The sequence below is a fragment of the Manis pentadactyla genome, chromosome 13, assembly GCF_030020395.1.
Source record: "Manis pentadactyla isolate mManPen7 chromosome 13, mManPen7.hap1, whole genome shotgun sequence".
NCBI lineage: Eukaryota > Metazoa > Chordata > Mammalia > Pholidota > Manidae > Manis > Manis pentadactyla.
Genome location: NC_080031.1, coordinates 10,884,388 through 10,900,288, shown reverse-complemented (window position 1 = coordinate 10,900,288; position 15,901 = coordinate 10,884,388). Strand labels below are relative to the sequence as shown.

At 56.1% G+C, this 15,901-nt stretch overlaps 2 protein-coding genes across 2 annotated transcripts; both read left to right on the top strand.

Moving 5' to 3' along the window:
- The first annotated feature begins 2,072 nt into the window (after window positions 1–2,072).
- On the top strand, window positions 2,073–15,848 carry ESAM (endothelial cell adhesion molecule). The gene is made up of 11 exons (XM_036930315.2): window positions 2,073–2,443; window positions 5,946–6,133; window positions 7,152–7,356; window positions 7,535–7,690; window positions 8,893–9,015; window positions 9,301–9,427; window positions 9,656–11,378; window positions 11,831–11,978; window positions 12,572–12,783; window positions 13,597–13,755; window positions 15,662–15,848. Exons 1-7 carry the CDS (start codon window positions 2,374–2,376, stop codon window positions 9,969–9,971), a joined length of 1,185 nt encoding a protein of 394 aa, XP_036786210.1. The 5' UTR covers window positions 2,073–2,373; the 3' UTR covers window positions 9,972–11,378; window positions 11,831–11,978; window positions 12,572–12,783; window positions 13,597–13,755; window positions 15,662–15,848.
- On the top strand, window positions 11,307–15,848 carry VSIG2 (V-set and immunoglobulin domain containing 2). Its single transcript, XM_036930314.2, is given in 9 exon segments — window positions 11,307–11,378; window positions 11,831–11,890; window positions 11,893–11,978; window positions 12,572–12,718; window positions 12,720–12,783; window positions 13,597–13,755; window positions 14,715–14,834; window positions 14,953–15,097; window positions 15,662–15,848. Coding segments are annotated over 9 exon segments (975 nt in total). The 5' UTR covers window positions 11,307–11,317; the 3' UTR covers window positions 15,795–15,848.
- Window positions 15,849–15,901: the final 53 nt, after the last annotated feature.

Sequence of the window (15,901 nt, the reverse complement as noted above, 5' to 3'; positions counted from 1 at the left end):
GAGACACTATACTCAAATCTAAGATTGGCATCAGAAAACACTTTAGAGATACGTATAATTGGAAGAAAGCTAGTGACTTGTCAGTGTCTTAACATATGAAACTAAGAGCTTGGCTCTTGCATACAACGTGTTTATGCAAGCAGTTTCCAGGTCACTTTCAGATCATCTGTGCCAACATTCTCATTTTACACAAGCAAAGGTAGAGAGCAATGTTCACCCAAAAATGCATCTTCGCAAAAACTTTCAATAAGTAATGGAGCTGCTCTGCTAACCTCTGCCAGTTATTGCTGCCTCAGGGTCAACAGAAAGAAGTGGTGGGCGTAGGAGATAGTATGGAGAATTCTTTGATTAGGGTGAGGGCAGTGAAAGAGTCCTGAGGGGACCCTGTGTCACATGGAGGGATTTGCTGCCTACAAATCTTTGGTTGCAACTTTACTTCGGATGTTGCAAATTATTTGGGGTTCCAAATACTAAATGAAAAGTTAGCTACTGAAGGTGAATGTTGAGGCTCTACCTTGAGTAGTATTGATTGGGGGTGAGCACAGCCTCTGTAATTAGATGCTTTGGTGTTCTGGGACACAACCAAGACACTTGGTACTTCTTGGGAAGAGGTACTGATTTGGGGTAACTGAACCCTGGTCTGGAAACACAGGAGGGATGTTTACAAGCAGTGGTTTGAAGTGCAGTCAAGAAAAAAAAATTTGAATGCGACAGAACAGAAAAGCCAAACCAACATCCTCCCCCCCCGGGACACAACTGCACACACACAGTCTATTTGACAACTCCAAGTTTGTAGGTCCTTGCATAAGGGTATGAGACTGGCAGTTACCTATTTTTGTTGCCTTTGCCACCAGTGAACTGACAAGTGTTAGATTCCAGGTGTTGCAGGAGCAGTCTAGTGTTTGCACAGGCATTTTTCAAACCATTTGCATGGCAGGTATTTGAAGAGTGGCCAGGCAAGTCACACTAGGAAGAAGCTGCTTGAGAGGGTGAGGCCGGGTATAGAAAAGGATGTTGTGGTGCAGGCATAAGGACCACGTTCAGTGTTAGAGCAGAGCTGTGCAGAGTAAATGAAATCCTGGAGGCCTGGCTGCTTTTCTTCCCAACCAACTGCCACCCAGAGCAGGTGGCGCCAGGAATTCGCTGTTACGCTTTCTGTCCTCTGTGACCTTTGCTCGGTGGTTGAGCTGTGCCCGGATGTTTGAAGCATCTTTATTTTGGCTGTTGGACAGAGCAGCAGAACAGGTGCGTGCCCTTCCATAAGGGAGCTGCGGCCACCGGAGGGCGCAGAGGAGCGTTTTGACCGATTGGCTGGGGGAGGGACAGTTACATGAAATTCACAACGAACAGGACCTGGTCCGGGAATTAAAGGATCAGAGCGGGCCTGAGGAGGGATGGGAGGCAGCAAAGACACGGGGATAAGGAAATGCAGGGACTTGGCCCAGTCGGCCTTCCCGCAGCCCCTTCCTCCCCAGTATACGCCTAAGCCTATAAGCCATTCTTTCCCGAGGCGAGGAGCTGGCAACCGCGCTCCTGGGCCCTCGGTTTCCTGCCCCGCTCCGGGGACTTACTTGCGCCAGTCTTTTCCTTCTTCGGGGTCTCCACGCGCAAGAGCGGGTGGCCTCGGGCCTGGGTTTCAGGGCTTCTCCGAGAGCCTGCTCAGAGCCCCGGTCCGCCGCGCACAGGTGCAGATGGCCTCCAGCAGCCTCGGGTTCCGGGTCGCTGGCGTGCGCGGTGCGAACAACTCCCGCCCCGTTCCCGGGACCCAGCCGGCCCCCGACCCGGGGAAAGCGGTCGTTTCGCGCTCAGAACCGGGCATCAGGCTGAGGACGGGGGCCCCGCGCTCGGAGCCGGCTAGTCGGGCCACTGCCCCGGCCGTTTAGGTCAGAGGTACGGGTGGCTCCTGGACGTCGGATAATCCCCAGACCTCCCTGCCTTCCCGTCCTTCCACCTCACACGGCGGAGGAGGAAGAGTGCGGCCCGGTGACAGAGTCCAGGACCCTTCTCTTTTCCCCTAGCCCCCGGAGGGCCGGGAGGGCCCCGCGACTTACCCGACCCACCCTGCTTCCTGACCGGGTGGAGGCCCCGCGCCACGACCGTCGGAGGGCGAGGAGCGACCCCCCGCGGCCGCTCGCCTGCGGGCCCCGCCCGGAAGACCGCGACCTCTCCGCCCCCTCGAATGCCCCGCCCTCCTGTCCCCGTCGGTCCCCACCCCACCACCGGCACACACACGGCACAGACTCTGGCTAGAGCCGCCGGTGGTGTCAGTGGCCCGGCTCCCGCGCCCGCTCCGGCTGTCGGGCGGCCTTAGCACCTGTCGGTCGGCGTCTCCTGGAGCGCGCGCCCCTGACGCCGTCGCGGCCCGGGAAGGCCATGGTTTCCCTGCCCGGGCCCCCTGCGACCAACTTGCTGCGGTTTTTGTTCCTGGGGCTAAGTGCCTTTGGTGAGTGAAACCCCGGACCAGGGGATGACTTGAGATGGGCGATGGGATGAACCCGCCCCTAAGGGAGGTGTTTGGGGTCACTGGTGAGGTGCTGGCGGGATGGGACTCCCGCCTTTCACTCTTGCCCTTCCCCGCTACACACGCTCCCACCGCGTCCACTCACTCCAGGCATCACTGGCGGGTGCTGACTTCTGTCCCCTCGGGTGCCGGGACAGCTCCCACCTCGGGTGAGGTATGTGTGGTGGGACACAGGGTTAGGGCCTCTGCCCAGGTAGACCTCTGGGATGAGCTGTAGGAACCAGTCCTCACCCTCGCTCCCCACCACCACCCAGCAGGGCCGGATGAGCTGAGCTGCTGGATGAGACCTGGCTAAAGAGCTTAAGGACTTAACTCCAGCCGCTCTCAGGCCCCTGCACCCTACACACAAGCTGATGTGCTGGAGCCCCGGGGGAATTCCCTGGGCCCGGGCTTGACACACGCATTTCACGTCAGTTCCCCAGTCCCATCCTTCCCGTTGCCCCGTCCTCCTCTTCCTGCCCTGGGAATCAAGGGAGGTGCCCCCAAAAGCACGACCGTGAGGTCATTTGGGACACAGGAAATGGGGGAGGGGTGCAGATGCCTAAAGGAACAGAATTGTGACCCCCCTGAGTTGTCACCACCCCCATTGGTTCCCAGAGCCAAAGGGACAAAGGAAATAGGAGGGCCTCAAAGAGCCTGAGAGGAAGGGCGCCTCCTCGGAGCAAGTGCTTCAGGAGTGTTGAGGGCTCCCAGGGGCACCCAGGAGCTGGGGCGGCCCAGTGGGGAGAAAGGGACCCAAGAAGGAACTAAACCTACTGTCAGAGGTTTCACCAGCTGCCTCCCAGGCTTCCTTGCCCTCCCTTTTCTGGGATCCCGAACAGGCACACAGGGTGGGTTTGCTGAGATTTAACTCCTCACTTCTCTCCTGTTGGAAGTTGCCAGGGCAAGTAAAGCTTGGGAAGATGTGGACTGGAAGTCAGCCGCAGTGATGGGACTGAGGTGGGGCTCACCTAACTCTCACCCCTTCCCCCTTCAGGTTGTTCTGTGCTGCCAGGGTGTTTGGGCATGAAATACTAGGGTTCCCAAAGTGGGGCTCAAGAGCAGCCTGCCAGCCACGCCAAAGCCTGGAAAGGTTCCTGCCCCTCTAGGCTTGGCGGGCCTGCTCCTGGTGGGTAACATCACAGGCCCCTTTCCCAGCTTCAAAGTCCCTTTCCCTTCTGTGTTCTGGTCCCAACTTCCCACATCCCCCTTCCTGCTGGGGGTCCCCAATTCACTGGAGGAAAGCCCAGGTTTGCTGCTTGGCCATCTTCTGCACCCGCCTTCAGTTCCTCCTGTTCCTATCCTAACTCTGAGCCTCAGCGTTCCTACCGATGGCCCAGGCCCAGCGTCCCTACCTGGCTGCCCCGGGGGTGGCTGGCCTCTCTCCAGGCGCTCCGGAGCCGCCAACAGCCTTCGGCCGGCTCTGCCCACCCGACCCGGCTCTCCGCGGGCCCTTCTGCTCCGCACTGCGCCTCGGGTGGTTCAGCGCTGCTGCCCCTGGGGCGTGAGAAGCCCGCGGGGGGAGTTTCTCAGAGAAGGAGGGAGACTAAAAATAGTAGCCCGGGGAGCGGGCCCATTTTCCTTCTCCTTCGGCCCTTGCATGCTCCCTCACTCTGGTCTCAGAGGGGGCCAGGAGGGCCCCTTTCTTGGGCTGCTCGTGTCTCCTTCACTTAGACCTTCCACTACCCCTTCCCCCTCCCTATGTCACCGTGAACCCCGAGGGCGGAAAGGGCCAGAGTTGAAAGGCTTCTGCTCCGGCGAATACCCAGGATCCAGGGCAGGAAAGCCTCCGGCCCTCCTAAGCGCCAAGTGCCTGACTGGGCGCGCAGGACAGAGAGCATCTGCCCAGACCCCCCAGTATGTCTCTTACTATTTTACCGCCCCCTCCCACCTTGTGCAAAGTGGAAGCATAAATGCAGGGTCTGGGGGGTGGTCAGGACGCCTCAGGCCAAGGAAGCTCGCGCCTCTCCCGGCCCTCCCGGCAGGTTGGGTGGCGGGAACTGCTGCTGGCCGGGAGACTGAGCTGCAGGAAGGCGGGGACGATCCACCCGACCGCCTCCTGGAGTCCCCGGCCTCGGCCAGGCGGCCAGCGGGCCGGGTCCCAGGGGGCGTCGGCTCCTTGAGGTCGACGTTGTTTTCTCCCGCGGCGGCCCCGGTCTAGCGGCGTCATTGTCTTCTGGCTTATCACCGGGCACAAGTTTCCTGGCCGGGCCTCAGGGACCCGCCAGGAAATAGGAAGGGGGGTGCCGCGAAGGCCAAGGAATAGGGGTGGGGGGTCTGGAAAGACACGCAGCCGGAAGGCGGTGGGGGAGGCGCGCATCCTGGCCGGATCCGCTCCTGGGCCCGCGGAGGCCTTCAGCCCGGCTCCGGGAGGGCGGGAAGCCGGGCCTGCCTGCGGCCTCTGCCCGGACGCTGGCCGCCTGGTCACCACGCGGAGCCGGCGCCTCGGGCCCCGGTGCAGAGTGCTGGGGCCCAGGAGGAGCTGGCCTCGGCCCGGGGCGGCCAGCACCCACCTGCAGCCTGGCCGGTGCAAGCCCGAGTTATTTCCTCGGAGGGTTTAGGGGTTGGCTGTTCCTGTGCCTCTCGGGAAGGCGAAAAGTGAGTGTTCCTGGACGCCGTGACGCCCGCACTCATTTAATAGGCCCCTGCTGGAAACCAACACCTCAGGCCACGTCCTGCCTGCCGGACACAAGCAGACACAAGCTTTGTACTTGATTGTCAAGGGCCTTTAATTCGTGTCCCAGCTCTGCCCTGATTCTCTGCGACCTCGGAGGACGCTCCCTGATCCCCTGGACCCCCAAACAGCACCCTTTCGGGTTCTTAACTCCCTGCGTTCCCTGCTTGCTCACGTTTCGGGCCTGAGCAGCAGGCGGGGAGCAGTGCAGTCGCGGGGCGAGGTCGGGCGCCCACTTCCATCTCTCTAGCTGGGAACAGCTCAGAAGAGCCGCCCACGGAGTTAATCAACAACCCCGCGGCCTCCCCACACCCTCCGCGCATCTGGCTGAGAGACGCAGAAGCAGGAGAGCGGCGATCGTGGGCAGCGCCCCGACTCCTTGGCCCCCGCGGGGGAGCTGGAGGAGCACCCGCGCTCCCTGGAGTGTAGATTACAAGTGTTAAATCTGCCCTTCCCCTCGAACGTCTTCCGTTCCTCGCTGGCATCTGCCTTCTCTTCCTGGTGCTCCGAAATCGGCTCCTCTGGATACCTTTTTTTGTTTTTTTTTTAAGTGCATAGAAATGTGTCCCTATCCCTGTGACAAACCCACGGGCTGCGGAGAACAGGCTCTGATGACATTGAAAGCAGGACCCTAGGTCAGCGGGCCTTGGGCCGCCTTCGAGGCCTGCAGCGGCGGCGGCGGCAGGACCCCGCCGGGTTTGTCTTCTGCGCCGCCGCGCGGAGCCAGGAGCCCAGCTCGCCGCGCTCACGCCCTCTCGCTCTCGTCCCCAGCGTCCCCCTCGCGGGCCCAGCTGGAGCTGCACGTGCCCGCCGGCCTCCACAGGTTGCAGGCGGTAGAAGGAGCCGAAGTGGTGCTCCCGGCGTGGTACACCCTGCGAGGGGAGGTGTCCTCGGCCCAGCCCCGGGAGGTGCCCACCGTGATGTGGTTCTTGGAGCAGAAAGGGAAGGATCTGAACCAGGTGAGGGAAGAAGAAATCTTCTCTGCCAGAGGCTGGCTGCTGCGCAGCCAGTGGGAGGGGTGGTCAGCGACTGGGGCACCAGGAGGGAGATTCAGGGAAAAGCAAGGTCCTCCTCATCTGCTCAAGTTTTGTTTTGATCTTGGAGGCCTCCAGAGAGTATTCTCTTTTTCCAGCTTTTCCTAGCAATCCAACACACAAAACACTTCAAAGTGGAGAGACAGTTTATTTTGCTGTCGGGTGGGGGGGGAGTGAGCATTGAGGGTTGAGGAAAGGTGAGGGCCTTTACCGCACAACTTTTCAAAGCTGAGCATCTTCCTGTTCATAGTCTCTGTGCTTTGGACACTATCTTCAGGCCACCTTTGCTCCCAAGTGATTATCTGTCCTGATGTCCCTTTATACTCCCCTTGAGAAGCAAGGGGCAGTTTTTCCCCACAATCTCCTACCTACTCTCCTTCCTTACATCACATTTATACGCAGAGGCAGATGTACCCAGAAGCCAGTGAAACTTCATTTTCAGAACTCCTTACTTGCACGCACTCTTCCAAGGGCCTGGAAAGGGTGTTCAAGCGGTCATGGCAAGTAGGGGATATGTATGAAAGAGATTTAGATTGCAGGAGTAGATCCAGGTGAATTTATATGTGTGTGTGGGGGTGTCTTCAATAAAAGAAGAGAAAAAATATTTTTTAAAAATCTTGGCTCTATCCCTGCACTCTACATTTCCTTCACACATACCCCCTATTTACATTACCCCTTGCCCTATACCACCTTCCTAAATACCCCAAGTGGGAGATGAAGAGACATTGTACAGGGGAACAATAACTGTTCTGGTGAAGAGGACCCAGGAGTGGTGAGAGGGGGCTAGGGAGATGGGGTGAATGGGAACCAAATACAGGTTAGAGGGGAAGGGTACAGGTGAGGGGCACTTGACGACGGCCAGTTTGGGGTATGGGATTAGCTGAGCCTGTGGGCACAGTGCATGCATGTAATAATAACAGGGAGATGTTATGTCCCCCACCAGGTGCTGGCATACATCGGTAGGGTCACGACGTCAAGCAAACCCGGAGTGTCCTTTGTCCACTCCATGCCCTCCCGGAATGTGTCACTGAGGCTGCAGGGCCTCCAGGAGAAAGACTCTGGCTCCTACGTCTGTTCTGTGAATGTACAAGACAGTCAAGGCATAAGTAGGGGCCACAGTAGCAAAACTTTAGAACTCAATGTTCAGGGTAAGTGAGCAGCGCACACTTTCCAGGAGCTCCCCACCCCCAGGGGAGGTCGGCAGGTCTCCGTCCTGAATGGCTGAGTGGAAAGGTCGGAGGAGGGGCAGAGGGCTGTCGGGGGGAGTAGGGGAGGGGGTCTGCTGGTCCCTTGGGTGGAGATTTTAACCTGTCTCCCCTTCCCCAGTTCCTCCAGCTCCTCCATCCTGCCGTCTCCTGGGCGTACCCCGAGTGGGGACCAACGTGACCCTGAGCTGCCACACCCCAAGGAGTAAGCCTGCTGCCCAATACCAGTGGGAGCGGCTGCCCCCATCCTCCCAGGTTTTCTTTGCACCGGTTTTAGGTGAGGGAACATGTGGAGACAACTGAGACTGTGACTGAGGTGGGGGAAAGAGGAGAGCTACCAGGGGGGCGGAGGAGAAAAGGGGAGGTGGTGCTGGAAAGGACTGGGGGCAGAGGACAAGGGTGTCGGGGGAGGAGGGCCTGGAGAAAGGGTGCCACCAGGGGCAGCCCTGCACTGGGTGCTTCTGCCTGCCTCAGACTTCTGTTACGGAAAAGGACAAATGACCTAGTGGTTCTGGAGGTGGATTACCTGCGGTCAGATTCCAGCTTCGCCACTCACAAGCTGTGTGACTGCACCGCCATTGCCCCATTTGTAAAATGGGGGTACCAATAGCCCTGACTTGAACACACCACCGATAAAAGACATTTTGGGGCAGTTGGAACATTTTTAATATGTAGTCCTAGATGCTTTTAGAGAATCATTATTTATCAGGTGTGGCAATGATGCTGTATTATGTGAGACAAAGTCCTTACTTTTTGCAGATATATGCTGAAGTGCTTTTTTTTTCTCTCTCTCAGAAAAAGAGAGAAGTGAAATAAGTATACCAAATGTTAGCAATTGTTGAATCTAGGTGGTGGGTACATGTATTTTCATTTTGTCCCTTTTTCTACTTATCAGTTGACCATTTTTAATAACAAAATTTTAATTGTTTCAAATAGGGCTTACCTCTTAGGTTTGTTGTGAAATTTTCATAGGTTGTACATGTAAAGAACTTAGCCTTTGGTGTTGAGTAAGCAGCCAATAAGCTTTGTTATAATGCTTATTTCCTAGAACTCTTTTAATACCTTCAAATAGGTCATATTACTCCCATTTTACAGATGAAGAAACTGCACCCCAGGGATAGCAAGTAACTTGTTTGGAGTCACATGGCCTATTCAGAAATCCAGGTTTTCTAACTCCTAGCCTAATATTATTTCTCTCTCCCCAAACGGCCATTCAGAAATAAAAGCAAAAATTGTATTTTGGCTTTTCTGGGCATCATCGCCTCCTTAGCCTCCTTTCAGGCATCAGTCAGGAACGCTGGACGGTGGGGGCTGTGAGTTGGCAGTTCTGCTTAGCATTGCTGGCTGCCACACCTTTCCCTCCATCAGGGAACAGAGTTGGGTGTCATAGAGTCAAAGAGGAAATTCCAGACGAGGGGCAGGACTTTTTCAATGGGAAGGAGGGGCCCCAGACTGATGGCTCACTACTTGTGTCCACAGATGCTCTCCGTGGGTCTTTACGCCTCACAAACCTTTCCACTTCCATGTCTGGAGTCTATGTCTGCAATGCCCGCAATGAGGTGGGCAATGCCCACTGCAATGTGACCCTGGAAGTGAGCACAGGTCAGTGCGGGGTAAGTGCTGTGAAGGAGAAATTGGCCATCAGTGGGGGTGGGGTGCAGGAGAGTGGATGAGGCCTTTCATTTTTTAACAGGACAAGGAGCTCATCCTGGTCCAATGTCTGTACAAATGTTTGGTCAGTGACTGACCGTTTTCTGCTTGACAGCTACCCCTCTTCTTAACAGGGAAAAAGAGAAAACAAAACATGTCTGGTAGCAGTGGGGAAGGAGGTTTGGAGAGGGGTGGGGAGCAGCTGGGTGTCTCCTTTTGACACCAGGGCTTTTCTAGGATCCGGGGCTACAGTAGTGGCTGGAGCAGTTGTGGGCACGCTGGTTGGACTGGGGCTGCTGGCTGGGCTGGTCCTCTTGTACCATCACCGAGGCAAGGCCCTAGAGGAGCCGGCCAACGATATCAAGTAAGTGTCCCTGGTCTTTGCAGAAATGGGGTTCTCCCAGCTCCCCTTGCTGAGGCTGGGAATTCAGGCAGCTCTCATCTAATGGGAGGCTGGGCAGCAGCTGAAGCCTCATTCCTTTGGGCAGATTTTAGAGAAGAGGACAGTTAAACAGAGGGGAGGAAAGAATAAGGCATGCTCTCCTCTTCCCCTTTCCAGCTTCTGACCTCTTATTACTTCTTTGATGATTAGGGAGGATGCCATGGCTCCCCGGACCCTGCCCTGGCCCAAGGGCTCAGACACAATCTCCAAGAATGGGACCCTTTCCTCCGTCACCTCAGCACGAGCCCTCCGTCCGCCCCGAGGCCCTCCCAGGCCTGGTGCACTGACCCCCACACCCAGCCTCTCCAGCCAGGTCCTGCCCTCCCCAAGGCTACCCAGGACAGATGCAGCCCACCCTCAGCCAATGTCCCTCAGCCCTGGTGGGGTCTCCTCCTCTGCTCTGAGCCGAATGGGTGCAGTTCCTGTGATGGTGCCCGCCCAGAGTCAGGCTGGGTCTCTGGTGTGACGGCCCAGCCACTCATTAGCTAAGCCACCTGGGTTTGCTCCTGCCTCTAGGGGCCACTCCTAGCACAGAGGTATGAGTCTTGGGAGAGCGGCCACCTTCCAGACCTCCAGTCTTCTGTCTTTGCCTTTATTATGGGAAAACTAAGTCTTGGTTAAGAACCAAACTCCCAGGAGGTAGAAGAAGAGGACGTAGACCACAGATCCGGAAGAGCCTCTGCCCCCTCCCCGTGACTGCGGGGCAATGCTACTGAGATTGTCTCACCCTCCCGGGGTGGAGACTGCCAGAGTCCTCCAGGTCCCTGGATCTGTGCTCCACCCCTACCTGCCATCACCCTTCACTCCCACTCCAGCTCCCTGCATTAATAGAGCCTGCCCTGCTGGTGTGCTTGAATTTTGTTGGGGCAGGGGGTAGGGAAGATATTTTTAAAACTAACTTGAAATGTGTGTTTTTGTGTTTTTGTTTTTGTTTTACAAATTTCAATAAAGATGCAACGTGTTTGTATGGAAAGTGAGAGTCAAGTCACCTTTTTAAACTTAGGATTCCCAGGAGAGGCTGAGGTTCAGGATGGCTTTGCAGAGAGGACCCCTATTCAGGCCTCCAGCTTCGTCTTCAAGGGCAGGGGAGAAGATCCTGGCTTGAGCTCCCCTCTCCCAGGCCCCTGAATCCTTAACAAACACGTCTTGCCCGTCCAGCAGGATCCCCTCTTGTCCTGAGGGAGAGCTCAGGATGGGCTGTGGTGCAGGCCTGTGCCCCAGTTCTGTCTACCCTTTCCTGCCAAGGCTGGGGGCTCCTCCAAGGCTCAGTTGCTCTGTCCGTACAATGGAGTGGCTCTGGGAGGGGGAGGGGTTGTAGTTTCCATGGAGACTCCTACCTCAGCAAGTGGTGATCAGAAGTGCCAAAGAAGGCATCTCGGAGGAAAAAAGAAGAGGGGCCCTCAGAAGGAGCAAGACTCTCTGACAGGGTCAGGAGGGTCTTCAGCCTGGGGCTCAGGCTCCCAGGGTTGGGCCTGGGACGAGGTCATCTGCCAGCTCTCAGGTCCTCAGAATGCCTCCCTCTTCCCCAGGTCACTCTTTCCCTCCAGAGTTCCAGCTCTGATCCCTTTCCCCCTGGGGGCTCTGACAAGCCCAGCCCCGTCCCCAGGGCCTGAGAGCTTCAGAGTTGGGGGGAAAAGGGCAGAAGACGGGAGGGGTCCCGTATCAGGCCTGCCGGAGGGAGGGGCGTTTCCTTACCTGAGGGCGCCGGCCTCTCCCCTTGTTTGCTCTGCGATAGCCAGTCTCGCTCCTGCCCAGTGCGAGGAGGAGGCTGCCTGCGGGCACTATCTTCCCTCGCCCAGGCAGGACCTGGCCATGGCTGGGCTCCTGGGGACCTCCCTCTGCGGGGCCCTGCTGGGCTTCCTGTGCATGAGTGGTGAGGAGGGGGCCGGGCGGGACGGTGAGAGCTGGGGCACAGAGGCCTGGCCTCCGGGCTCTGGGGCTGGGGGGAGGCCGGGGAGGAGGCGTCGGAGGCCTGGGCTGGGAGGGTGCACTGGGCCTCCCGGGAGGGTTTAACCACCACTGGACTGTTGTTTTCCTTTCCTTGGCAAACACACCCTCATACCTGCCCAGTCTCCGTCCTTTTACCCACAAAAACCCGGCCGGGATGGGCTCCTCCCTCCCGGAAACCTCAGGTTTCAAGAAGGCAAGGATTGAGGGGTGGGAGTTGAGCTCTGGGTAAGGGCGGAAGCCCCCAGCCTCCTCGTGGAGGCGCAGGGTGGGCCGGACCGCGGGCCACCGGAATTTGGGCCCGGCCCCCACTCCGCCCAAGCCGCTGGCCAGAGTCGCCGGAGTGCTTCTCCCACGGCCTCCCTCTGCGCCCCGCAGCCCCTGCGCTAGCCGTGGAGGTGAAGGTGCCCGCTGAGCCCCTGAGCGCGCCGGTGGGCTCCCCTGCACTTACAGCACGTCGGTGGGAGACAACTTCGCCCTTGAGTGCTTTGTGCCTCCTGGGAAGCCCATCTCCGCGTCCCATCCCGTGAGCTGGGAGCACCTGCGCCGGAGGGGGGCCCTCCTGCCTCTTGTGGGGGTTGACTGGGAGAGGCAGGCGCAGAGGGCCTGCCAGGATGAAGGTGCAGGGTCAGAGAGGGTGCCTTGGTTGGTCACTGTGCGTGCATGAAGACATACGTGGACTCCTAGATCTTAGGAGCACAGTGTGGGCTACCCTTCAACCCATAGGAAGCTCTGTGTAACCAATTCCCTCTCCCACTGTTCCTATATGCAACTTCTCTATGTTAACGCAGGCCCAGTTTCAGTTAATAAACCTGCTGAGGCTGAGTTGTGATTGATAGTAGGATAAAATGCTGCTCCTTTCTGGAATAGTTGCATTATTCATTTCTATTTTTTGCAAATTGGGAGCCATGCTTAGCTGAAAGCAATGAATCTAGTCATTCAGAAACTGGGAAGGGATGGTATTTGGGGACAGCTAGACCTTCATGGTTCTGGCTACACAGTATCAGCTTCCCTGGCTGATGGGAGGGAGGGACCTCTTATACCCATTTTTGAGAGAAGACTGTAGAGTTGATGCCATGCAGGAAAAGGCACATATGTGTATCTTCTGCTTCTCCCCAGATACTGTACTTCACCAGTGGCCATCTGTATCCAACTGGTTCTAAGGCAGACAGGGCCAGCCTGCTTCAGAATCCCCCCACAGGAGGGGTGGCCACCCTGAAACTGACTGATGTCCACCACTCAGATACTGGAACCTACCTCTGCCAAGCAAGTTAACAACCCCCCAGATTTCTACAGCAATGGGTTGGGGCTAATCAACCTTACTGTGCTGGGTAAGGCAGGCTGGGGACCCACTGGCTACTCACATACCCTGAATGATTGTACTGATCCTGCTAAATTCACACTCCACCCTCATCCTGATTTCCAGCTCAAGCACACAACTGCACTGGAGACCATAGGGAAAATATTTCCTTCCCAAAGCCGGCTAATCTAGATGGCCATATACCTTCTCCACCCTCCACAAAGAATGCCTCCTCCCTCAGCCCCTAGTAACAAAGGGTTCAAGAGAGAGGAAGACCTTCCCACATATAGGTATCTGAGTCATGTCCACAACAGCTTCCATCTTTGGGGGAAACCTCCTGTTTGTAGCTCAGATTCTGTCCCTCCTTAGGTCAATGGTGGAGCAGGCCAATGGCTGTTAAAAGAACAAGGGTCCCTGTCACTAATACCAACCTTATGTTCAGAGCTTTGATCTCACTCCAAACTTGAGTCTGCTCAGGGATGTGCAAACAGAAGAGGCTGGGGATGTTTCGATGGTAAAGAAGATTTAGGAGGTGGTGTATGACAGCTGCATTAAAGTATCTGAAGGGCTGTCCTATGGAGGATTTTTCATTTCTCTTTGTGGGTCTGGAGGGCAGGAATTGGGACCAATGGGTTGGTGTTATATTAACACAGATTTTTTTGCTCAACATGAGGAAGAATTTTCTAACAATCAGAATTTCCAATAATGGAAATCATTTTCTTGGAATGCAGTGGTGTGTGAGCAGAAGTGGACCACTATTTGGTAGGAGTATTGAAGCAGGAAATCTAGCACTTAACAGGGTGAGGTTGGGAGATGACTAAGGTACTTTCTGTGATTTTTGCAGTGCCCCCCAGCAGCCCCTTGTGCAGTCAGAGTGGTCAAACGTCTGTGGGAAGCTCTGCTGCACTGAGATGCAGCTCTTCCGAGGGAGCCCCCAGGCCAGTGTACCACTGGGTCCACCTCGGATCTTCCCCTACACCTTCTCCAGGCAGCATGGTGCAAGGTAAGGGCCCATCAAGAAAGAGGGGATGCTGGACCTGGGCAAATCTGGTCTCTAGACTTCACACACCTACTGGACCAGTTCCATGCCTGGAGTGGGATGAGGCAAACCACTGAACCTTTTCCCTGCTTCTTCCTGGGCTTTCTCTATTGTGCCACCTGTCTGTCTTCTTGCAGTCTGTGGCTGCATGGTCCTAGGAGCATTTCTGAAGCTAAATGCACTCCTGATGCCCTGGAAGGGAGTGGGAGTCAGGGGGCATTCTCTGATTCCTACTTACCTGTTTGGGGGATTTCTTTTCGGTTTCTTAAGGGTCATGAATCATTTCCAAACTTCTTAGAGAGGAAGCAGTCAGAGTAGCAATGACTGGCTTGAATCATTTAGCCAGTTCCTTTAGGGGAACTGTGTAACTGGCCAAGAGCTTCCTCATGCTGGCTCCAGTGCCCTGTCTCTCCTAGCCCCAGCTCCAGCCCCGGCCAACTCCTTTATCAGTGCAAAGAGCCCCCCAGATCACCCCTGGTGTGTGCTCAGTCTTCTAAAGGGAAGGTAAGCAGCTTAGAAAAGCATTTGGGTCAGCTAAGAGCCATGCCAGAAGATACAGTTTCTAGCAATCAAGACTCCCTCGCCCCTCAAACCAGGAACCTGACATCAGCCAGTAAGCACCCCATCCCAGTTCTACTGGCAGTTTCTGGACCCTTCCTGTGTGTGCAGCCACCCACTCCCACACCAAACAGGCGGCTATGCAGGGTGGGAAGAGCACAGAAGTTCCAGTGGCTTTGGCACTTCCTCTCTGGGTCACCTCAGACAATTGCTTTCATTCTCTGGGGCATTTTCCCCACTAATAAAATGAGGTTTGTCCCTTCCTGGCAGGATTGTTATGAGGAGGAAATGAAATGTGCTCTTGTCATGGTAGGTGCCCACTGTGGGTTGAACGGGAGGTGGAACACTTCCTCTTTACCCTCTAGATGATGTATCTGGCCAGCTCATTCTCACCAATCTCTCCCTGACGTCCTCGGGCACCTACCGCTGTGTGGCCACCAATCAGATGGGCAGTGCATCCTGTGAGCTGACCCTCTCTGTGACGGGTAGGGGATGCCAGGCAGAGGCCAAGTGGGCAGGCCTGGGTTGGGGGGACGCTGCGTGAAGCTATCCAAGGAGGGGCCAAGGCAGGTCTGCAGCTCTGAGGATCCCGTGTCTCCTTAGACCCTTCCAAAGGCCGAGTGGCCGGGGCTGTGATCGGGGTGCTCCTGGGTGTGCTGTTCCTGTCAGTCGCTGCTTTCTGCCTGTTAAGATTCCAGAAAGAGAGAAGGAAGAGGCCCAAGGAGACGTACGGGGGTAGTGAGCTTCGGTGAGCAGGGGCTGGGGGTAGTGCAGAAAGGGAGCAAAGGGCTTGGGTGAAGAACAGGTGACTTCAGCCCTCCAACTCTGTCACCTTTAGGGGTGGTTCGGGGGTAAGGGGTGCTTCTCAGCCCTGGGACTTGGTGGTGGGGGTGACGGTGTAGCCAGTTTATGTGAGCGTGTGAGTAAGGTGTACAGGTGGAGGGGTTGGTTCACAAGCTGCCCTCACCCTCCTCCTGTAGAGTTTTTACTTTTTAGTTTTTAAGACCTTTTAATAGCCATCAACAGGATATGGACGCCAAGAATTATATTTGTCCTGAGCACTCAGCTGAGTTTAGTTTCTTCAGTGGGAGGCAGTAAGGAAAGGAGAGGCAAAAGCTACCTCTGTTATCCACTTTAGCTGTCAGTCGTGGGATCCAGAATAGGGATCAAAGCAGTATTTCTCAAGGTGTGGTCCTCCGATTACCTGGGCAGAAATCACCAGAAGCTGGTTAAACATCATATTCAGTTGGAGGATGTGGGTCCTCTGAGGGATGCTTCCAGCCTTCACTAAGAATTTGCCTCTCTCTATCAGGGAGGATGCAATCGCTCCTGGGATGTCTGAGCAAACTTCTGTGAGGGCTGATTATAGCAATGGGCTCCTGGAGAGGCCCCACTCTGCCAGCAGTGTGACGACCACCAAGTCCAAGATCCCTATGGTTGTCTGATTTCTCTCCCGAACCCTGAGGGGTAATATCGAAAATTAAAGCCTTTGGGTACCATATTGTCTCCCTCTTCTTCCTGCCGGTAGAGCAAATCCCTGTAGCGGCTGGAA

Coding starts and splice junctions, on each gene's coding strand:
- ESAM (XM_036930315.2), top strand. CDS start 2,374: ATGGTTTCCCTGCCCGGGCCCCCTGCGACCAACTTGCTGCGGTTTTTG. Junction 6,134..7,151: donor AAGGGAAGGATCTGAACCAG/GTGAGGGAAGAA, acceptor GTCCCCCACCAG/GTGCTGGCATACATCGGTAG. Junction 9,016..9,300: donor GACCCTGGAAGTGAGCACAG/GTCAGTGCGGGG, acceptor GGGCTTTTCTAG/GATCCGGGGCTACAGTAGTG.